This window comes from Equus asinus, chromosome 19 (genome assembly GCF_041296235.1).
Source record: "Equus asinus isolate D_3611 breed Donkey chromosome 19, EquAss-T2T_v2, whole genome shotgun sequence".
Taxonomy (NCBI): domain Eukaryota; kingdom Metazoa; phylum Chordata; class Mammalia; order Perissodactyla; family Equidae; genus Equus; species Equus asinus.
In genome coordinates this window covers 21,737,010-21,753,506 of record NC_091808.1, presented here as the reverse complement: position 1 = coordinate 21,753,506, position 16,497 = coordinate 21,737,010, and the positions used below count along the sequence as shown (strand labels likewise).

The 16,497-nt window shown below is 43.3% G+C and overlaps 1 protein-coding gene across 2 annotated transcripts; it reads left to right on the top strand.

Annotated features, from left to right (window-relative positions):
• The first annotated feature begins 6,255 nt into the window (after nt 1-6,255).
• On the top strand, nt 6,256-8,645 carry RPL37A (ribosomal protein L37a). Of its 2 annotated transcripts, XM_014852495.3 has the most exons (4): nt 6,256-6,674; nt 7,042-7,170; nt 7,405-7,487; nt 8,521-8,645. In XM_014852495.3, the coding sequence occupies exons 1-4, from the start codon at nt 6,672-6,674 to the stop codon at nt 8,582-8,584; spliced, it is 279 nt and encodes a 92-aa protein (XP_014707981.1). In that variant the 5' UTR covers nt 6,256-6,671; the 3' UTR covers nt 8,585-8,645. The 2 variants fall into 2 exon arrangements, with proteins under 2 accessions (XP_014707981.1, XP_014707982.1); XM_014852496.3 differs by lacking the exon at nt 7,405-7,487 and having other exon boundaries at nt 6,536-6,674.
• The last annotated feature ends 7,852 nt before the right edge of the window (nt 8,646-16,497 follow it).

Below are 16,497 nucleotides of genomic sequence, written 5' to 3'. Positions count from 1 at the left end.
CATCCACTGCTCTGCAGTGCCTTCTTTCCACTACTATAAATTTGATGTAAAAACTAACTAATCTAGAAAAAGTAAAAAAGTGGAAGTCGTACAGTCTCCTCCTTTCTACTCCTAGCCCTACTTCCTAGAAATGCTAACTAATGTAAACAATTTAAGATGGAGCTATTGGTAATTATTCCCTATGCATTCAAGTATATGTAAATATATGTAGAATTTGTTTTTACAAAAATTGCGTCAAGCTCTTCCTACTGAAAATGACTCATTTCACATAAGAGATTTGGTCATTGTTTCATACTGATCTACCTTATTCCTTTTTAGAGTCACTAACTCCCATCCTGATGGATGTATTGCTTGTGTCAATGCTCCGTGAAATGTCCATTGAAAAAACAAGAACTAGAATGAATTTAAAGTAAATTTGTGGAGAGAAGAGAGGAAGGAAAGAATCCCTGTGCTGAGTCCATTTCAGACACCTGATTCTAGGTGTCCAGGGCGTGGCCTTGGCAGGCCTTGCCCCCTCTTGCTGAGTCAGCCCTTCCCTGCGGGGCTTGGCCCACAGGCCTCTTGACAGTTCTGTGCAGACTTTGCCCCTGTCTGTGGCCTCTGGGTACTTTAGTGAAGAGCAAGCCAGAGCTCTTTAGGCTTGAAATGAAGGAACAACATGGAGCCTGGGACTCCAGGATAAACCCTCCTGTCTCCGGCATGAGATGAATTTGGGATGATACTTGCTCCTCAGATTTCTTTTGAGAATAAAACGTTCCACGTGCCCCCAAGAGAACTGGTTGACTCAACAGCTGAAAGAACTCTTCTCTGGAAGTGATTTTAACTTGTTTTTCTAAAGGGAAAAAGTGATTTTTGAGTGCCCCCAGGAGCAAGGGTGACTCAGCAGAGATTTTTACTGAGATTTTTACGGGTACGCATTACAGAGATTTTTACTGAGATTTTTACGGGTACGCATTACAGTTAACAATCGCTACACCTGATGGTCCTCTGATGGGGACGGAGGTTTATCAGCCTACAGATAAGACAGATGGAGACTTTAGGAGCCGCACAATTCTCTGCAGCCACTTAGAGCTGATTTCATGAGAGCTCTATTTGTACACCCTCAAGCTTGTTATTTAAAGAGAATTGTTCCGTTTTGACAAAATTGCTCTGAACATGAACAATTTCCTCCTATTATGGAGAGTCGCATTTTCAGCCACACTATTGCATTCTTACTCCTGCATTCTCTCTTCTCTTGCTCTCCGTCTCTCAGACCCTCTAAAGGCCGGAGGTGAAGGAGGGTATGCAGGGTGCGAGGAGGGGAGGTGGTAAATTGGCTAAATGATGACCTGAACTAGACTCTAGAGCCAGCCCAGGGGCTCTGCCTGGGCTGCCCCAGCACCAGGCTGGCTGCGCTTACCCACCTGCCCCAGGCAAGTGAGCACCACTCCTGCTTGGTCTAGAGACGCGGACTGGAGCAGGAGAACCATTAAAGTGCTTGGTTCTCCACACTCCGTCCACCAGTCCCATTCGTTTGCACCAATATGAATACATTTTTGTTTTAATTTGTAGTTTTCTGGAGGCAGGGCATAGTTTTGGTGGAGAGGTTTCCAGAAATCGTCCCCAACGCAGTGTGTTTCTCTTCTGGCAGGGAGGGACTTGCTCCCTTGGTCTCTCGCTATTCTTCACCCTGAAGGGGCAGAGGGTATATGGAGCCTGTGGTGGAAGTGAGAGACCTTGAGTACATCCTGCTCCTCAGTGGGCCTCAGGTTGCAGTAGCCGTGACTGTAAGAGTCTCATCGTGCCCAAGCTAAAGAAATTAAGGACACAAGGGATGGGCATATTTTTAAGGGAAAGTAGAAAGCTGGTCTGCTGTGTGGCAGAGGAGGAGATAGCATCGAAAAGGCATCCAGAGACACTGAAATCAGGTATCTTCATCATCTCGATGAGGATAACCATCATTTAGAAATGCCCACTAGGCACTTCATAAAAGTTATTTCATCCTCCCAAGAACCTTATAAGGTGTATAGTAGACTCATTTTGCAGCTGAGGAAACAGCTTGAGTCTTGTGAAAACAGTAGAGAGAACATTGTTCTGGAAGTCATTTATTGCCTATACGACCTTGGGCAAGTCATTTGCCTTCCCTGGGCCTCAGGTTCCAGTTTGAGCTAGATTATCTCTAATGCCTTGTGTAGTTCTAACATAAGTGGATTGAGCGTATAGGGCAGAGAAGCCTAGACACATGAAACCCTTTATCAACCCATCATCACCGTTAAACTATGCGAGGTAGCATTTCCCATTCAACAAGTATCATTACCACTGACAGGCCAGGCTCAGTGCTCGGTCCTGGGATGCCGAGGTGGCCCTGCCCGCATCGGGTTGACTTGTGGTGACCTTGGGTTGTTTTCTTAAATAGACTTTATTTTTTAGAAAAGTTTTAGATTTATAGAAAAGTTGAGATAGTACAGACAGTTCCATATACCCTCTCATCCAGATTCCCCTATCATTAACATCTTAACATCAGTTTGGTATATTTACTTTAATTAATGAACCCATATGGATACATTATTAACTAAAACCTATAGTTTATTCAGAACTTTGTTGACGCGAATAATCCATAACCAATCTTTAAATCAAAATTGGAGTGAGTTTCTTATGAGCCACATCTGAGGACTAGCCTACGGTCTTCCTTCCCCAAGGAAGGAAGGGCACCAAAGAAGTGGGGGTGTAGAAAGTGGTTATATACCCTCAAAGAGCATGTATCACATATGATTGGAATGTCCCTTTTACAGCAGTCAGGAGATTGGCTAGCGGGCACAGCACAGCTATTCACATAGCAGGTGGCAGTTCTCCTGTCTGGAGCCGGGTAGGCACAGCAATCAATTCCTAGCCTAGGGAGAGAAGCTTATCCTTAAGGACATGCCAATGTGAGGGAAGTTGCACCTTGATCTTAAGGGCATTTCTTCTTGTCCTTGGGACACAGCAAATGCTTAAAGCAGATGTACAGTGCATGCTCACCAGCCACATTGGGTCCATTTGGAAGAACAAGGTCAGGCCGAATTAGGTTTATACCAAATGGCTTCCTCATGTACTCCAATATATCCGAGTGCTTGCCATTTGTTTATCAGCTCCTTAGTTTTACCTAATGTCTTTTTCTGTTCCAGGGTCCCATTGTAGACTTAGTCATCATCTCTTCTTAGGCTCCTCTTGGCTGTGACATTTTCTCAGACTTTCCTTTTTTTTATGATCTTGACAGTTTTGAGGAGCACTGGTCAAGTATTTTCTACGATGCCCCTCTATTGAAATTTGTCTTATTTTTTTCTCATAATTAGACTGGGGTTGTGGGTTTGGGGGGGGGAGGGAGAGCATCATAAAAGTGAAGTGCTGCCTTCATTGCATCACATGAAGGGTACATACTGTCTACATGACTCACGACTGTTGATAGCGGCCTTGACCTGGCTTTGATAGTATTTGTCAAATTTCTCCACTCTAAAGTTACTCTTTTCCCCTCTTTCCACCATGTGCTCTTGGAAGGAGTCACTCTACACAGCCCACACTTAAAAAGTGGGGGGTCAACCCCCCATCCTGGAAGGCAGAGAATCCACATAAATCATTTGGAATTCTTCTCCAAGAGAGATTTGCCACTTCTCCCCCCTTCATTTATTTATATCAGCGTGGACCCTATTTATTTTCTACTTTGGGTTATATTTATATTTATTATGTTTTCTATTTTGGGTATTTATTTTTAACTTGGGGCTATAAATCAATACTACTTTATTTTTTGATCAAAATTTTCCAAACTGTCTCTTGGGAGTTCTTTCAGTTGGCTCCCGTGTCCCTTTGACATATCTCCATCAATATAGGGTCTTTTTGCCTTTTGAGCACTTCCTTACTTTCTGGCACTACGAGACGCTCCAGGTTCATCTTGTATATTTCCTCCCCCAGTCCTAGCATCAGCCATTTGTCCTTGAAGCCCTGGTACCTTTTATTGAAGAATGGTATTAGAAACCAAGATCTGGGTGCTAAGTGTACTTGTTGCCAGTGGGTTTGTTGCTGTTTTCTAAAGATTGGCACCTGAGCTAACAACTGTTGCCAATCTTTTTTTTTTTTTTATGCTTTTTCTCCCCAAATCCCCCCAGTACCTAGTTGTATATTTTTAGTTGTGGGTCCTTCTAGTTGTGGCATGTGGGATGCCGCCTCAACATGGCCTAATGAGCTGTGCCATATCCTCACCAGGATCCGAACCGGCGCAACCCTGGGCCGCTGAAGTGGAGCGTGTGAACTTAACCACTTGGCCGGGCGCCGGCCCCTGTTGTTTTTAATTGTAATTTTTTCAGATTATAAAATAAATGCATGCTCATTATCGGAGGAAATGTATAAAGACAAAAATCATCTTAAATATTCCCACTACCCACAACCACAAACACAAAAAGCAGACATTTTGCTTTTTCTCCTCCTTGGGTTTACACAGCCAGAGCTGGAGTAACAGACTGGGGAGGGTGAAGGGAGAAATTCTTTTGTTCCACAAAAATCTACTGGATGCTGACAACACAAACTGCCTGGTCAGCCAGCTGCCCCAGCAGCTCTCAAAGTCTGGAAGCCCATCCTGAAACCACAGAACATACGAACTGGATGGGATCATGGAAATCAGCCGCTCCAGCCCCTCACTGTAAAGATGGTCACTGCTGGGAGGTGGTGGTTCTCCAGGCCAGGCAGGGACTATGACTAACCCAAAGCCATACCACAAGGAAGTCACAGAGTCTGGCCTGGACCGAGTGCCAGAGACCAGACTGCAAATCAAGTACATTTTCTGCTATGATTTTTCAGGGCACTAAATATTATGACTTGGAGTGATACAAGCCAACAATTAAGAGAACTGACTTTAGCAGTGTGCTCAGTGGGTTTGGTTCCCAGGCATGGACCTACACCACTCATCAGTGGGCATGCTGTGGCAGTGACCCACATACAAAATAGAGGAAGATTGGCACAGATGTTAGCTCAGGGCGAATCTTCCTCAAGCAGAAAGCAGAAGACTGGCAACGGATGTTAGCTTAGGGTCAATCTTCCTAAGCAAAAAAAAGAGAGAACTGACTTTAGGATCAGACAGACCTGAATTTGAGTTCTGTTTCCACCACCTATTGTTGTGTGACCTTGGGCAAGGTACTTAAATTCTCTGAGCCTTGGTTTTTTTCATTTGGAGTAACAATAGTAATAGTTACAACTGTATAGTGTTTATATTCTAGGTACTGTGGCAAACGTTTTTCATGCATTTAATTCATTGTCTCTTAACAACTTCATGAGGTAGGTGTTATAATTATCCAGATTTTACAACTGAGGAAACCAACATAGAGAAAAGTAAAGTGACTTGTTGGAGGTCCCATAGCTGGTAGGTAGCAGAGCCCTGCTTTGAACCCAGACCTTTGTTGCTGTTACATGAGACCTCCTCTCTTTATCTTAATAATAAGATATTGATTTTTCCTATCTCAAAGGATCATAGTGAAAATTAAATGAGAACATCTACGTAAAACACTCAGAACAGTGCCTACCATTTGTTACCTTTTAACAAACACCAGCTGGCATTATTATTAATACCACTTCTACTGCCTTAAAGCTCTAGTGATTTTCCCAGTATGGTACTCAACTCATGAAGGTCCAAAGATTGTAAACCTAGGAAGTAGGAAGTATGCAGCTGTCTGCAAGGTGCTTTTAGTATACCTGTGAGGTAAAACGAACACGTGCAAAACCATTTGAGACATAAACAAAATCATTAGTTAACGCTAAACTTCGTGAACTGAAGCCACTTGTTACCAGAATTCTGATTGGACACAAGGCCAGGTAATCCCAGTGCTTTTCCACTGTCAATTGAAAAAGCAAATTTGCCTGTTATTTTATCTCAAAATGAGTTTATTCAGGAATAGCCAAAAGAATTGCAATTCCGGACGTGCCTGCATGGCAAACCATAGGCAAATCCAGAAAACAAAGACGGGGAGCTGCCTTTATAGAGAAAAAGAGAAAAGGGGAGTAGGGAGGGGCTGTTCTAAAGGGATGTCCATTGGGGGAAAGTAGCAGTGCAGGGCGGCAGCGGGTTCTCATTGGGCGGTTACAGAGCCAGGAGAGAAATCCTCCTGCAGCAGCGAAGTGGTTTTACTTCCCGTCCAAGATGCGAGCGTCTCTCTCTTCCTGTTTGGTGTAATTGACCGTGTGCGCCAGGGCCTGAGAGCTCCCCCTGCAGGCCTTCCCGTCTCCAACTTAGTTAAGGTTTCTTTTACCAGTTTCCACACAGCCCCACGTTTTCCTTGGCTCCCAAATCTCGGATCTTCTCTTCCACGCTCATCCAGTGGTTTGAGCTTCCTCTCCCTGGCCTAAGCAACGTTACATCTGAACCTTTCCCTGTCCGTAAAATAGAGCACATCGTACCCGCTTTGCGGGGTTTTGTGAGATGTGTGTAGGACACAGTGGGTGTGCGAAGGCGCTTTCACTCCAATTTGCTGCTATACTGCGAAATCAGGATAACCCTGGCCGGCAGACGTCCTGCCACATTTCCCAGGAGGCCGCGGGGGCAAGGACACCTCCGGACCATAGAGCTCAGTTCCTAGCTGAGCCTCCGGCTCGCCACTTCCGCTCATCGGCCTAAAACCGCGCCTGCGCACTGCATCCCTTCCTCTTTGGGCTAGGACCTAGTTCACGGCAGGATGGTGAGTGTTGGTCCCGGTGAGGCCTAGATGTCTATCCGTTTGCATCTGTCCTTTTCTTGATTTTTTTGAACCCAGCTGGCCTCCGCTTGCCCGCCTTGTCCCAGCCTCCGTGCCCTCGCCGCTCCTCTCGGACGCAGAGCGGGGCGGAGGGGAGGAGGGGCGGGGGCGGGGGGGCTTGGCGGGCTTTGGCCCATCCGGCCGGGTTGACAGGATGCCTTCGGAGCCCGGGCCCGCGCAGGGCGCCGGTTTTACCGGGAGGGGCTGGGGGGAGTCTGGTCGCAGGCGGGCGGAGGAGCGGTGTGGGAGGCGGCGGGTGTCCGTTCCCGGGTCTTGAGAGCCGGGTCTCCTGTGAACGCACCCGGAACAGGCCAAACGCACCAAGAAGGTCGGGATCGTCGGCAAGTACGGCACGCGGTATGGCGCCTCCCTGAGGAAGATGGTGAAGAAGATTGAGATCAGCCAGCACGCCAAGTACACGTGCTCCTTCTGCGGGAAGGTGAGGCGGTGTCGGGGTCCCCAGGGGGGCGGCGGCCGGCGGGAGGTGCTGGAGACGTTGGTGACTCGAGTTCTGCACGACGTGCGTGGCTTGAAGACGGCGCGGTGGGCGCCGACACTTCCGGCTGGGACCGCGCCTGGCGGCGGGCGCGCGGGGTCCGCGTGGTCCCTGGCTTGGGGTCGGCGGGGCGAGAGGCTTTGGTGCGGTGGCGGGGAGTCGCTTTGCCCTTTGCAGACGAAGATGAAGCGGCGCGCGGTGGGCATCTGGCACTGCGGCTCCTGCATGAAGACGGTGGCCGGCGGCGCCTGGACCTACAAGTGAGTCCCGGGGCCGCGGGGGAAGGGTGCTTCGTCTTCTCAGGACGCTGGAGGCGCCGGTTTGTCTCCAGTCATCGAGGGAATAGAAACAAAGCTGGGGCGGTAACAGTTAAAGTCTGGATGACGTGGTTTAGAGTCTGGCAGAGTCGTTAGGGTCGTCGTGACCCCTCCCGTTCGACTTGCGGTGTGGAAACAGCCGGGGAGCTTCCTAGCGTGGACGGAACCCGAGGCCTCGCGGTGACGCCGAGCTGAGCCGGGGCTGGGGGTGGCCCTGGGGTCCTCGGGGCCAGCCGTTCCTGGGAGAGGAGGCTCGGACCTGGGCGCTCGCTGGCCCCGAGGCCCGGGTGCTCTTCCCCGGCCGCGTCCGCGCTCCTGCCTCCAGCACGCTGGCCCCTGTGTGTGGAAGGGGTGGCTGGTGTGCTTGAAGAGTTGAGGTTCTTAATTTTGGTTAATTTAAATTCAAAACGGAAGCAGTGTAAAACATCAGAAGATGGTGAAGCGATAGTATGAAGATCGTGTAAGCGCCTTGGGTGGGGGTTTCATGAGGGCAAAAGGGAAAATAAAGACTAGTGTGCTCTCTCCGACGCGAAAGGAAAACGAATTCGCGCTCGTGCCCACCGTGGGGGCGGGGGGGTGTTTGAGGGACAGTTCCTGGATCTTGTGCTCATTTTGATAGCTGTCTTTCCAAAATGTAGTTTAGTCTGCTCTCCTGCTGTAGACATTATTTTCTTGATTCTCTCTCATTTGTTGTACCATTTTATAGTTTATTTTTTCAGTCTGTCTGTCCATTCCCTTTTAATGGGTTTAGGTCAGCCTCTTGCAGCCATTCCTCCCTGTTAATTTTTTTATGCTCTGTTTGAGAAATGAGATGCATGAGATTGCCTAATTCTGCAAGAGCCTGAAGATGTGACTCTTAAGGGATGCCATCAAAATTAATATTGAAATGTAAAAATAAGGCAGATTTACTCATTTGCCGTTTCACACGTTAACATTGTTTTAATTATGTTGGAACCAAATGTGTTTTTCTTTCCAGCACCACTTCTGCCGTCACAGTAAAGTCCGCCATCAGAAGACTGAAGGAATTGAAAGACCAGTAGAAGCTCCGCCGTTTGAAACATTGCTGGGCCTATAATAAATGGGTTAATTTATGTAACAAGATTACTTTGGTTTGTTAATTTTATTAATTAGATGTTCTGATTTGCGTTGCATTGCATTGATTTTGCGTTCTCAAAAAGACTTTGCACAAGTGGAAGGACCCACAACTAAAATATACAACTATGTACTGGGGTGATTTGGGGACAAAAAGATTGACAACAGTAGTTAGCTCAAATGCTATTCTTTAAAAAAGAAAAAGACATGGAGGAGAAATGGTCTGTTTTTGCGAGTTTGATTTGAGATGCATTGGTTCAAATTGTGCAGACTTTTAAAAAATCACAGTTAATATTTTTTAAGAATGTTTCTAAAAGGTAGGGCGATGTATGCTGCCTCTTAACTGTTGGTGTTTTGTCTTATCACATGTATCAGCATCTTCAAAATCAACATGAAACTAAGAATTTGAGAACAAATTTTGCAAATATCTACAGCCTGCTCCATTTTTCAGTTTGTACACGAGGATTCATAGGATTGAATTATTCAAGTTGATACAAATGGTCACACTAATAAAAAATGAAGTTCGTTGGAGGAATTCAGGAGTTGTGAGTAGAGTTAGCCTTTCTTTGTTAGCCTTATTCAGTCCATCAGTTAATTCTCTGTCAGTTTTGCCTGTTTACCTCTTTTCAGACGTGTCTAAGCTGCTATCTGCAATATGGACTCTGATTGGTATGTCTATCCTTTCTCCCCTCCAAAAACAGTAATTCTTTAAAAATGCAAATCTGATGTGAGGAAAACATGGACTTCTTATACCTTTAGGATAGAGTAAAACCCATTGTGGCTTGTCATGGGCTGGCCCTATCTTTCACTTTGGCCCATTACTAGTTCTTGAATGCTCTGTAAGGCCTGTGCACGGATTTTCCCCTTCGCTTCCGCATTGGCTTTGGCACAAACATTACCTCAAGGTAACACTTCTTAACTGTCGAGCTCTTATCAGACCCAAAGTAGTACTTGTTGGGTTTTTGTTTGCATTATTGTTGCTCCCAACAGTTTTGTTCATTATTGTATCCCTCGTACCTAATGTAATTCCCTGCACATAGTAGGTTTAAGTATTTTGTTGAGTAAATGTGTGGATCTCATTTTTATAACAAAATGGCACCTCTAACTGATTTTGTACTATGAAACATCAGAAAGTACTGTGGGTCAGTAGGATTAGGACCAGGAGTGACAGGATTATCAGACTTCATAGAAATATTTGGCACAGGTCTGCAGGCATCCGCAGGTGAGAGGCTAGGATTTCACGTCAGCATAGAGAGTTGACTAAGTGAGAGGTGGCTGTGGTTAAGAGGCACCAACTCAGCCAGACTGTCTGGGTGGTTGTGTAGTCATGTTAAGTTATTTAACCTCTCGGCTTCGGTTGCCTGAACAATGCCTGGTGGTAGAATAGAGTATATGATGGGAGCTGGTATTACTAATTTGGAGTCTTACTTGGGGAACGCCTTTGTGTTACTTTGCTTAGGAGTTGGAGTGTGAGTGTAGGGAGTAGAAAACCATTAGAATTCTGCAATCTGTGAGGTGATATTTAACATTGGTTGAGCCTGAGTATCCTAAGCACAGAATATGTAATCCCACAGCAGCTTTATGAAGTGTAGATAGTATTCCCATTTACACATGAGAAAGTTAGGTAACTTGTAAATGTTGGAGCTGGGATTTGAACCCAGTGTTCTTGGCTTCAGAGCTGATAATCCTAGACACTTTACATTGCTTTTAACATACTTGTTTTTTAATTATAGTTGACAAGGAGTGGATGGGGGCCACAGAGACTATTTAGAGGACTGTTGAAATAGTAAATATTTTTGTGTCTAAGGAAATAGTGACTTTCTCAAGATTACAGGAGGCAGCTGGTGGAGATAGGGCTGAAAATTACATTTCTGACTTCTAATCCATGTTTTTCCTTCTGTATTAGGCTGCTTTATATTTTATGGGCTCAGTATATTCCTTGTTAAACTGGCTCTTTATAGATTAAAGATCCCACCTTCATTACTCTCCCTCACCCTCTGACTTGTTTTCGCAGTGGTTTTCTGAGCCTTTGAATCTAAGTCATGTAGTTTAACATTGCATCAGGATAGAAAGGTGAATAAGATGTGTTTCCCACTATTTAGACTCCAAGTTTACGGGTCATCTCATATCTTAAATTATTTGTGTATGTGCTGTGATAAATGTCCAGGTAGCCAGGACAGGAGCACATCCGATTGCAAGTTTTGATTTAGGTGTGGAGATGAGGGATGGGGATCCTTGAGCTTTGTTTTAAAGCCTTGTCAGCAAGAGACGAGGACTAGAGATCAAGTTTTGGAATCAAGAATGGGGATGAGGAGGTATCTTGGGAGGACTAGGGTGGTGGACCCAACTCAGATTGGAAATGAAAACATCTGCAGCAGCAACTTTGAAGTGTAGCAACCGGAACCAAGTAGTCTGTGCAAAGTTAAAAAATCTTCACTATGAACTGTCTTCCTCTAGAAAACCAAAAGCCATTTTGTTGATAGCACTTTGGGCCAAAATTCAACAATGGAAAGGGAAACTTTGATTATATGTTTTGGGATACAAAAGTCAAAATGAGTGAAGGGTCAAATTAATGTCATGCCACATTCAACCCTGTAGGCCAGGGCCCTTGAGAGTAGTATCAGGAGAGTGGGTGGTATGGCTGACACGAACACACACCCACAGGTATTTGTGTGGGTTCCACTAATCCAGAAGGGGGATAGTTGAGGGTAGAGAGCATTCATTAAACAAGCGTGCATTGACAACTCCCTGCAGTGTGGACAACATGTGAGCACCACCCTTAAACGTGCCTCATTAAACTAACTTTCAAACTTCTGGGTTGGAAAAGTATTCCAAAGTAATTATATATGGCATTTCCAATCAAAATGCTAGTTTTCTCCCAGGACTCTGCAAAATGTAAAATTTATTTGGAGACAACAGAATTAGGACAATAAGAAAGTCAGTGTAGCATAGTGGTTAAGAACGTGGGTTCTAGAGTCAGAAGTAGGAGTTTATTCCTTTTCTGAACTTGTTTCCTCATCTGTAAAATGGATATAATTTTTCCCTCAAACAGGACAAATTAGGTAAATTTTGTTCCAGAACTCACGCTAATGGTGGGGTCCAGGAAGCCAGGATAAGTAGAGTCCTGGGCTTTGGAGAGGGGATGTTTGGAGACACTGGTGCTGTTTTTCAGTGGGAATGTTAGACCAAAGGAGACAGAATCAGGAGGGAAACTGCCTGTGGCAAAAGGATGAATTACAATGTTGGGGAAGGAGGCTGAGGAAACTTCTATAAGGTATGTTTTTGGCCAAAGGGGAAAGAAACTAAAGCAAGATTTTTGATAATTTGAAGCCTGCGTGATGTCCTGTGTGTGTAATGCATGTGACTACATGGCATGTCCAGAATATGGAGTGTTCTTTTTTCATGGTTGAGATTTCTTTGGGTTTCTGTGATATTCCTCGTAAGGGGAGGGTTTATTTTGCTCCTTTGCATCCGATCTGCCTGTGCTGTTTATGTTGTCCATGTGAAATTGTCATGTGGACTTGTTATGTTGTGGATTAAATTGTAGCAAATTTGTGCAAAGAATCAGTAACTTTTCCACGTGCTTTGTACATAGGTATTTTAGTCTAATTCTAGATGACTTAGTCTCTCTTCAGTTTACTCCAGGCATGGAGAAAATAAGTTATGGACTGGCTGCATTTGCACAGGAACCGTAAAAAGATTGCCCCAAACGCTGTGGGAAAAGGTGTGGACAACTGATAGAGTAAATGAAACCAAACAAATCTCTTTAGAGAATTTCAATCAAATGATACAAGAGCTGAGTTGCACTAAGTCGGAAAAGTTCATGGACTCCTGCTGCCAAGATCCCAGAGCTGCCCAAATTCCTACCTGTGTCATTTGGTTGGATGCAATAGAGACTGACTCAAGCTAACTACAGCAGAAGAGAGATTCTATTGGAGCATAATAGAGTCCTTCACAGGATAGAAGGAAAGGACAGGTTATTCAACTCACCTCAATTACTCTATATGAATGTCCCATCTGTTTTCTGCTGGGACCCTGACCAAATCAGATGTTTCACAACCCCATTTTGACATTTTTAGAGCTGAAATTATATCCTCCAAATTTGTTTCGTATCCTATGTCATCTATTATTCCTTCCTCTTCCTTATGTTCTGTAGTAGACACCTTATTTTTGTCTCCTCAAATCTGTTCCTTTGAGCAACTTCCTCCATTCCATTTGGTTACAGTGGGATTACCGACAACAGGATTCTTTCCCTTGGCTACAAAAGGATGTCGCAAGACACAAACTGACATAACTGATCAAACAAATTATTTCTTCTGGGAATTTATAAATTGGCCAGAGTCACACACACAGAGAGGTAAGTAGTTGGAATTGAGTCTTTTAGTGGAAGACTAAGAGAAAGACCATGTCTTTCTGTCTCTACGATTCCCTGAAGCCCTGGTTCTTTCCTGGGTGTTAGCTCTTCCTTTGACTTGGTGAGATCCCAGTGTGGAGGAAGACTCCAGTGGGCTTCAGTCTGGGGTAGAAGTGAGCAAGAAATAAACTAGCCCTCCAGGGACTGAAGATGAGTTCCAAATCATCTTAATCTATGATTTAGTTAATTTAGAATTACTAGTGCCCTAGCTGTCTACAAGAAAAATGTAAATCCTCTCTGGAAAAAGAAAGGACATCCCAAGCTTCAAATTATGTCTATACTGTTTTATATGTGATGTCGGGGCACCCAAGTAGAGATAACCAAGTGTACAAAGGGACAAGATAGTTTGATTTTAAAAACCGAGAGAAACAGACAACCAAAACAGATCCATAGGCTATACAAGTAATGAGTTAGACACTGACTTAAGAACTGCTTAATATGGACGAGGAAATAAAAGACAAGATTGAGGATTTCATTACAAAAAATGACAGTTCTTGAACTGAAAAATTTAACAAGTTAGAACTCTATAGATGGATTTAACAGCAAATTAGATGCAGATTGACAGAATCAGTGAATAGATTTTTTTTAAATCCAGAAAGAAGCATAGAAAACAATGGAAAAGAGTAAGTGTAAGAGACAGGAGATACAATGAAGAGCTCTAATCCATGTGTAATTGGAGCCCCAGAAGGAGAAAGAGGAGAGGTGATAATGGCTAAGAATTTTCTAAAACCAGTGAAAATAGCAAGCCACAGATTTAAGAATCCCTGTAAACCTTAGGCAAAATAAGTGCAAAGAAAAGCACATGTAAGAATATCGTAGCATTAATACCAAAGACAAAAGGAATACCTTAAAAGCAGCAGCACTAAGTCAACTTTTTAATAACAATAGACTCTGGAAGATAGATTTTTGTCTTTAAAGTCCTTCAAATTCTGTACTCAGCAACCATATCCTTAAAATATGGAGGTGAAATAAAGACAGTTTGAAACAAACCACTGAGAACATTTATCACTGCAGACCCACCCATTGGACAAAGGTAAATAATCTAAGGAGGAGACTTGAAGATGCAGGAAGGAATGAAGGTAAAAAAAAAAAAAAAGGGGGGGAAAGGGGCCAGCCCAGTGGCGCAGCGGTCAAGTGTGCACATTCCGCTTCTCCGCGGCCCAGGGTTGGCCGGTTGGGATCCCGGGTGCGGATATGGCACCACTTGGCACACCATGCTGTGGTAGGTGTCCCACATATAAAGTAGAGGAAGATGGGCACAGATGTTAGCTCAGGACCAGGCTTCCTCAGCAAAAAGAGGAAGACTGGTGGTAGTTAGCTCAGGGCTAATCTCCCTCAAAAAAAAAAAAAAAAGAAATATGCAGGTAAATACAGTTGAATATAGACTATAAGTAATAGTAATAATTTTGGGGGTAACATTAAAATTATTACAGGATCAGCATGTAGATCAAGAAAGAGGGTAAATAGTGTTCTAAAGTTCTTGCATTGTCCAGGAAGAGGTCAAACTACAAATATGGGTTGTAATCTCTGGTAATCATTAAAAGAATAGAAAATGATGTATAACTAACAAATTGATACAGTGGAAATAGAATTAAAAAGCAATCAGAAGGGATAGGAAAAGAACTAGTAGGACAAATGGTACATAGTAAGATGGCAGGTGTAAGCGTATACGTATACACAGATACATGTGTCAGAAATAACGCTACATGTAAACAGACTAAATGCTTCAGTTAAAAAGTAACCAGGCAAGTTGGATTGCATACCCAAAGAATAAAGATTAAAGGAGACCTAAAGCATAAAGAATTGGGTATAAATAATAAAATATAAGGATGCAGAGAAGTTAAAAGGATGAAATAGGATATAACCTGCAAACTAATCCATGAAATGAAAGCTCTATTAATGTTTGACAAAGTGGACTCTAAGGCAGAAAAGCATTACTAGAGACAAAGAGGGGCGTTTATATAAATGTAAAGAAAAAATGTGTGATGATTTTTCAGTATTTCTGGGCTATTGGCAAAGATATGAAACACTAGATGAGTAGGTGGTGATGGCTCCTAAGATGTTTTTGAGGAGCAAATTGAAGAATTAATTGAAGAATGTAGAGAAACACTGACTAGAGAAAATCAAGAACTGATAAATTCTACAAAGTCAATCCCAATGACCGAGAGGACCCAGCAAGTTGGAATCATTATAAGCTAGAAAATATGTGAATTAGTTAATTTCTAAGTAATAGATATCTCTATGAAGCACAAACTTAAAATATCAAGAAATGTTTCAGCAGTATAATAGTAACGCTAATTTTTAAAAAAGTAATAAAAAATTTTTTTAAAGGGGAACTCCTTTTGCGTTTGTTTATGATTTGTTCTCTATTACTGAAGCCTGCCGCTCCGTTTTGTCTCCTGGATTGGCATTAAATATTGATGTATCCCTAAAAATGTCAACAGGGGAAAACAGAATAATCCTTGTCGTGTGTGTGTGTCACTATATTCACTGTTTGTTTTGTGTATTGACTTTGGAAAACAACCTTCATAAGGGGTCGTGGTATAGTCACTGGTTCTCTAGATATTTTTGAAGGTTTATGTAGTGCAATTTGGCCTTGGAACCCAGTGGATTTATATATGTTCTTTGGGAACCTGATCTGTAAATCAGGAAAATACTTATTTACAGATATTCATTCCTTCAACAAAGTGAAGAACTTTGTCAGCATGTGTTGGCTGCAAGACTCAAATATAACACTAGGGGGTGATACAATATAAGTAGAAGAAAGGAACAGCTTTGACCAGCAGGTGTACAGTTGCAGGGTTCATCTTGAGGGCATATCTAAGACGGTTAAGAGCTGTGTAAAATTACAGTGTAGTAGGGACCAAGTTCTTTTTAAATTTCCATAATGCCATAATGTGACCAAACAGACTAAAGTAAAGAAAAAAGGAGACCAGAAGGCGTTAATAATTACAGATCTGGGACAAACAACCCACTGATATATAATCAAGATGAACTTGGGTGTGTTTTCTAGGGTCTGCTAGTTGAAGAGAAGATTTTAATTTAATATTTTCATTTTGCTGATAATATTAAAAGTTGTTTTTACACTTGAAATTTATGCAATGTTATAAACCAATGTACTGAAATTTAAAAAAAAATTTTTATCAGTTGAAAAAACTCTTCTGCAGTGATGATACATTGTTAAAATGTATTTAATTGAATATGCTTTTATTTATCAAGCACTCCTCAAACTAGAGTGTGCCGGTCTCTGACCACATTTTCAGAGTCTTCAAGAATTTTTGGGGGCCGGCCCCGTGGCCAAGTGGTTAAGTTCACCTGCTCTGCTTCGGCGGCCCAGGGTTTCGCCAGTTTGGATCCTGGGCGCAGACATGGTCATCGCTCATCAAGCCATGCTGAAGCGGCGTCCCACATGCCACAACTAGAAGGACCCACAACTAAAAATACACA

Bases quoted from the DNA above. Each gene is read 5' to 3' on its own strand.
- RPL37A (XM_014852495.3), top strand. The intron at 7,171-7,404 runs GTGAGGCGGTGT...TGCCCTTTGCAG, and splicing joins CGTGCTCCTTCTGCGGGAAG to ACGAAGATGAAGCGGCGCGC. The intron at 7,488-8,520 runs GTGAGTCCCGGG...TTTTCTTTCCAG, and splicing joins GGCGGCGCCTGGACCTACAA to CACCACTTCTGCCGTCACAG.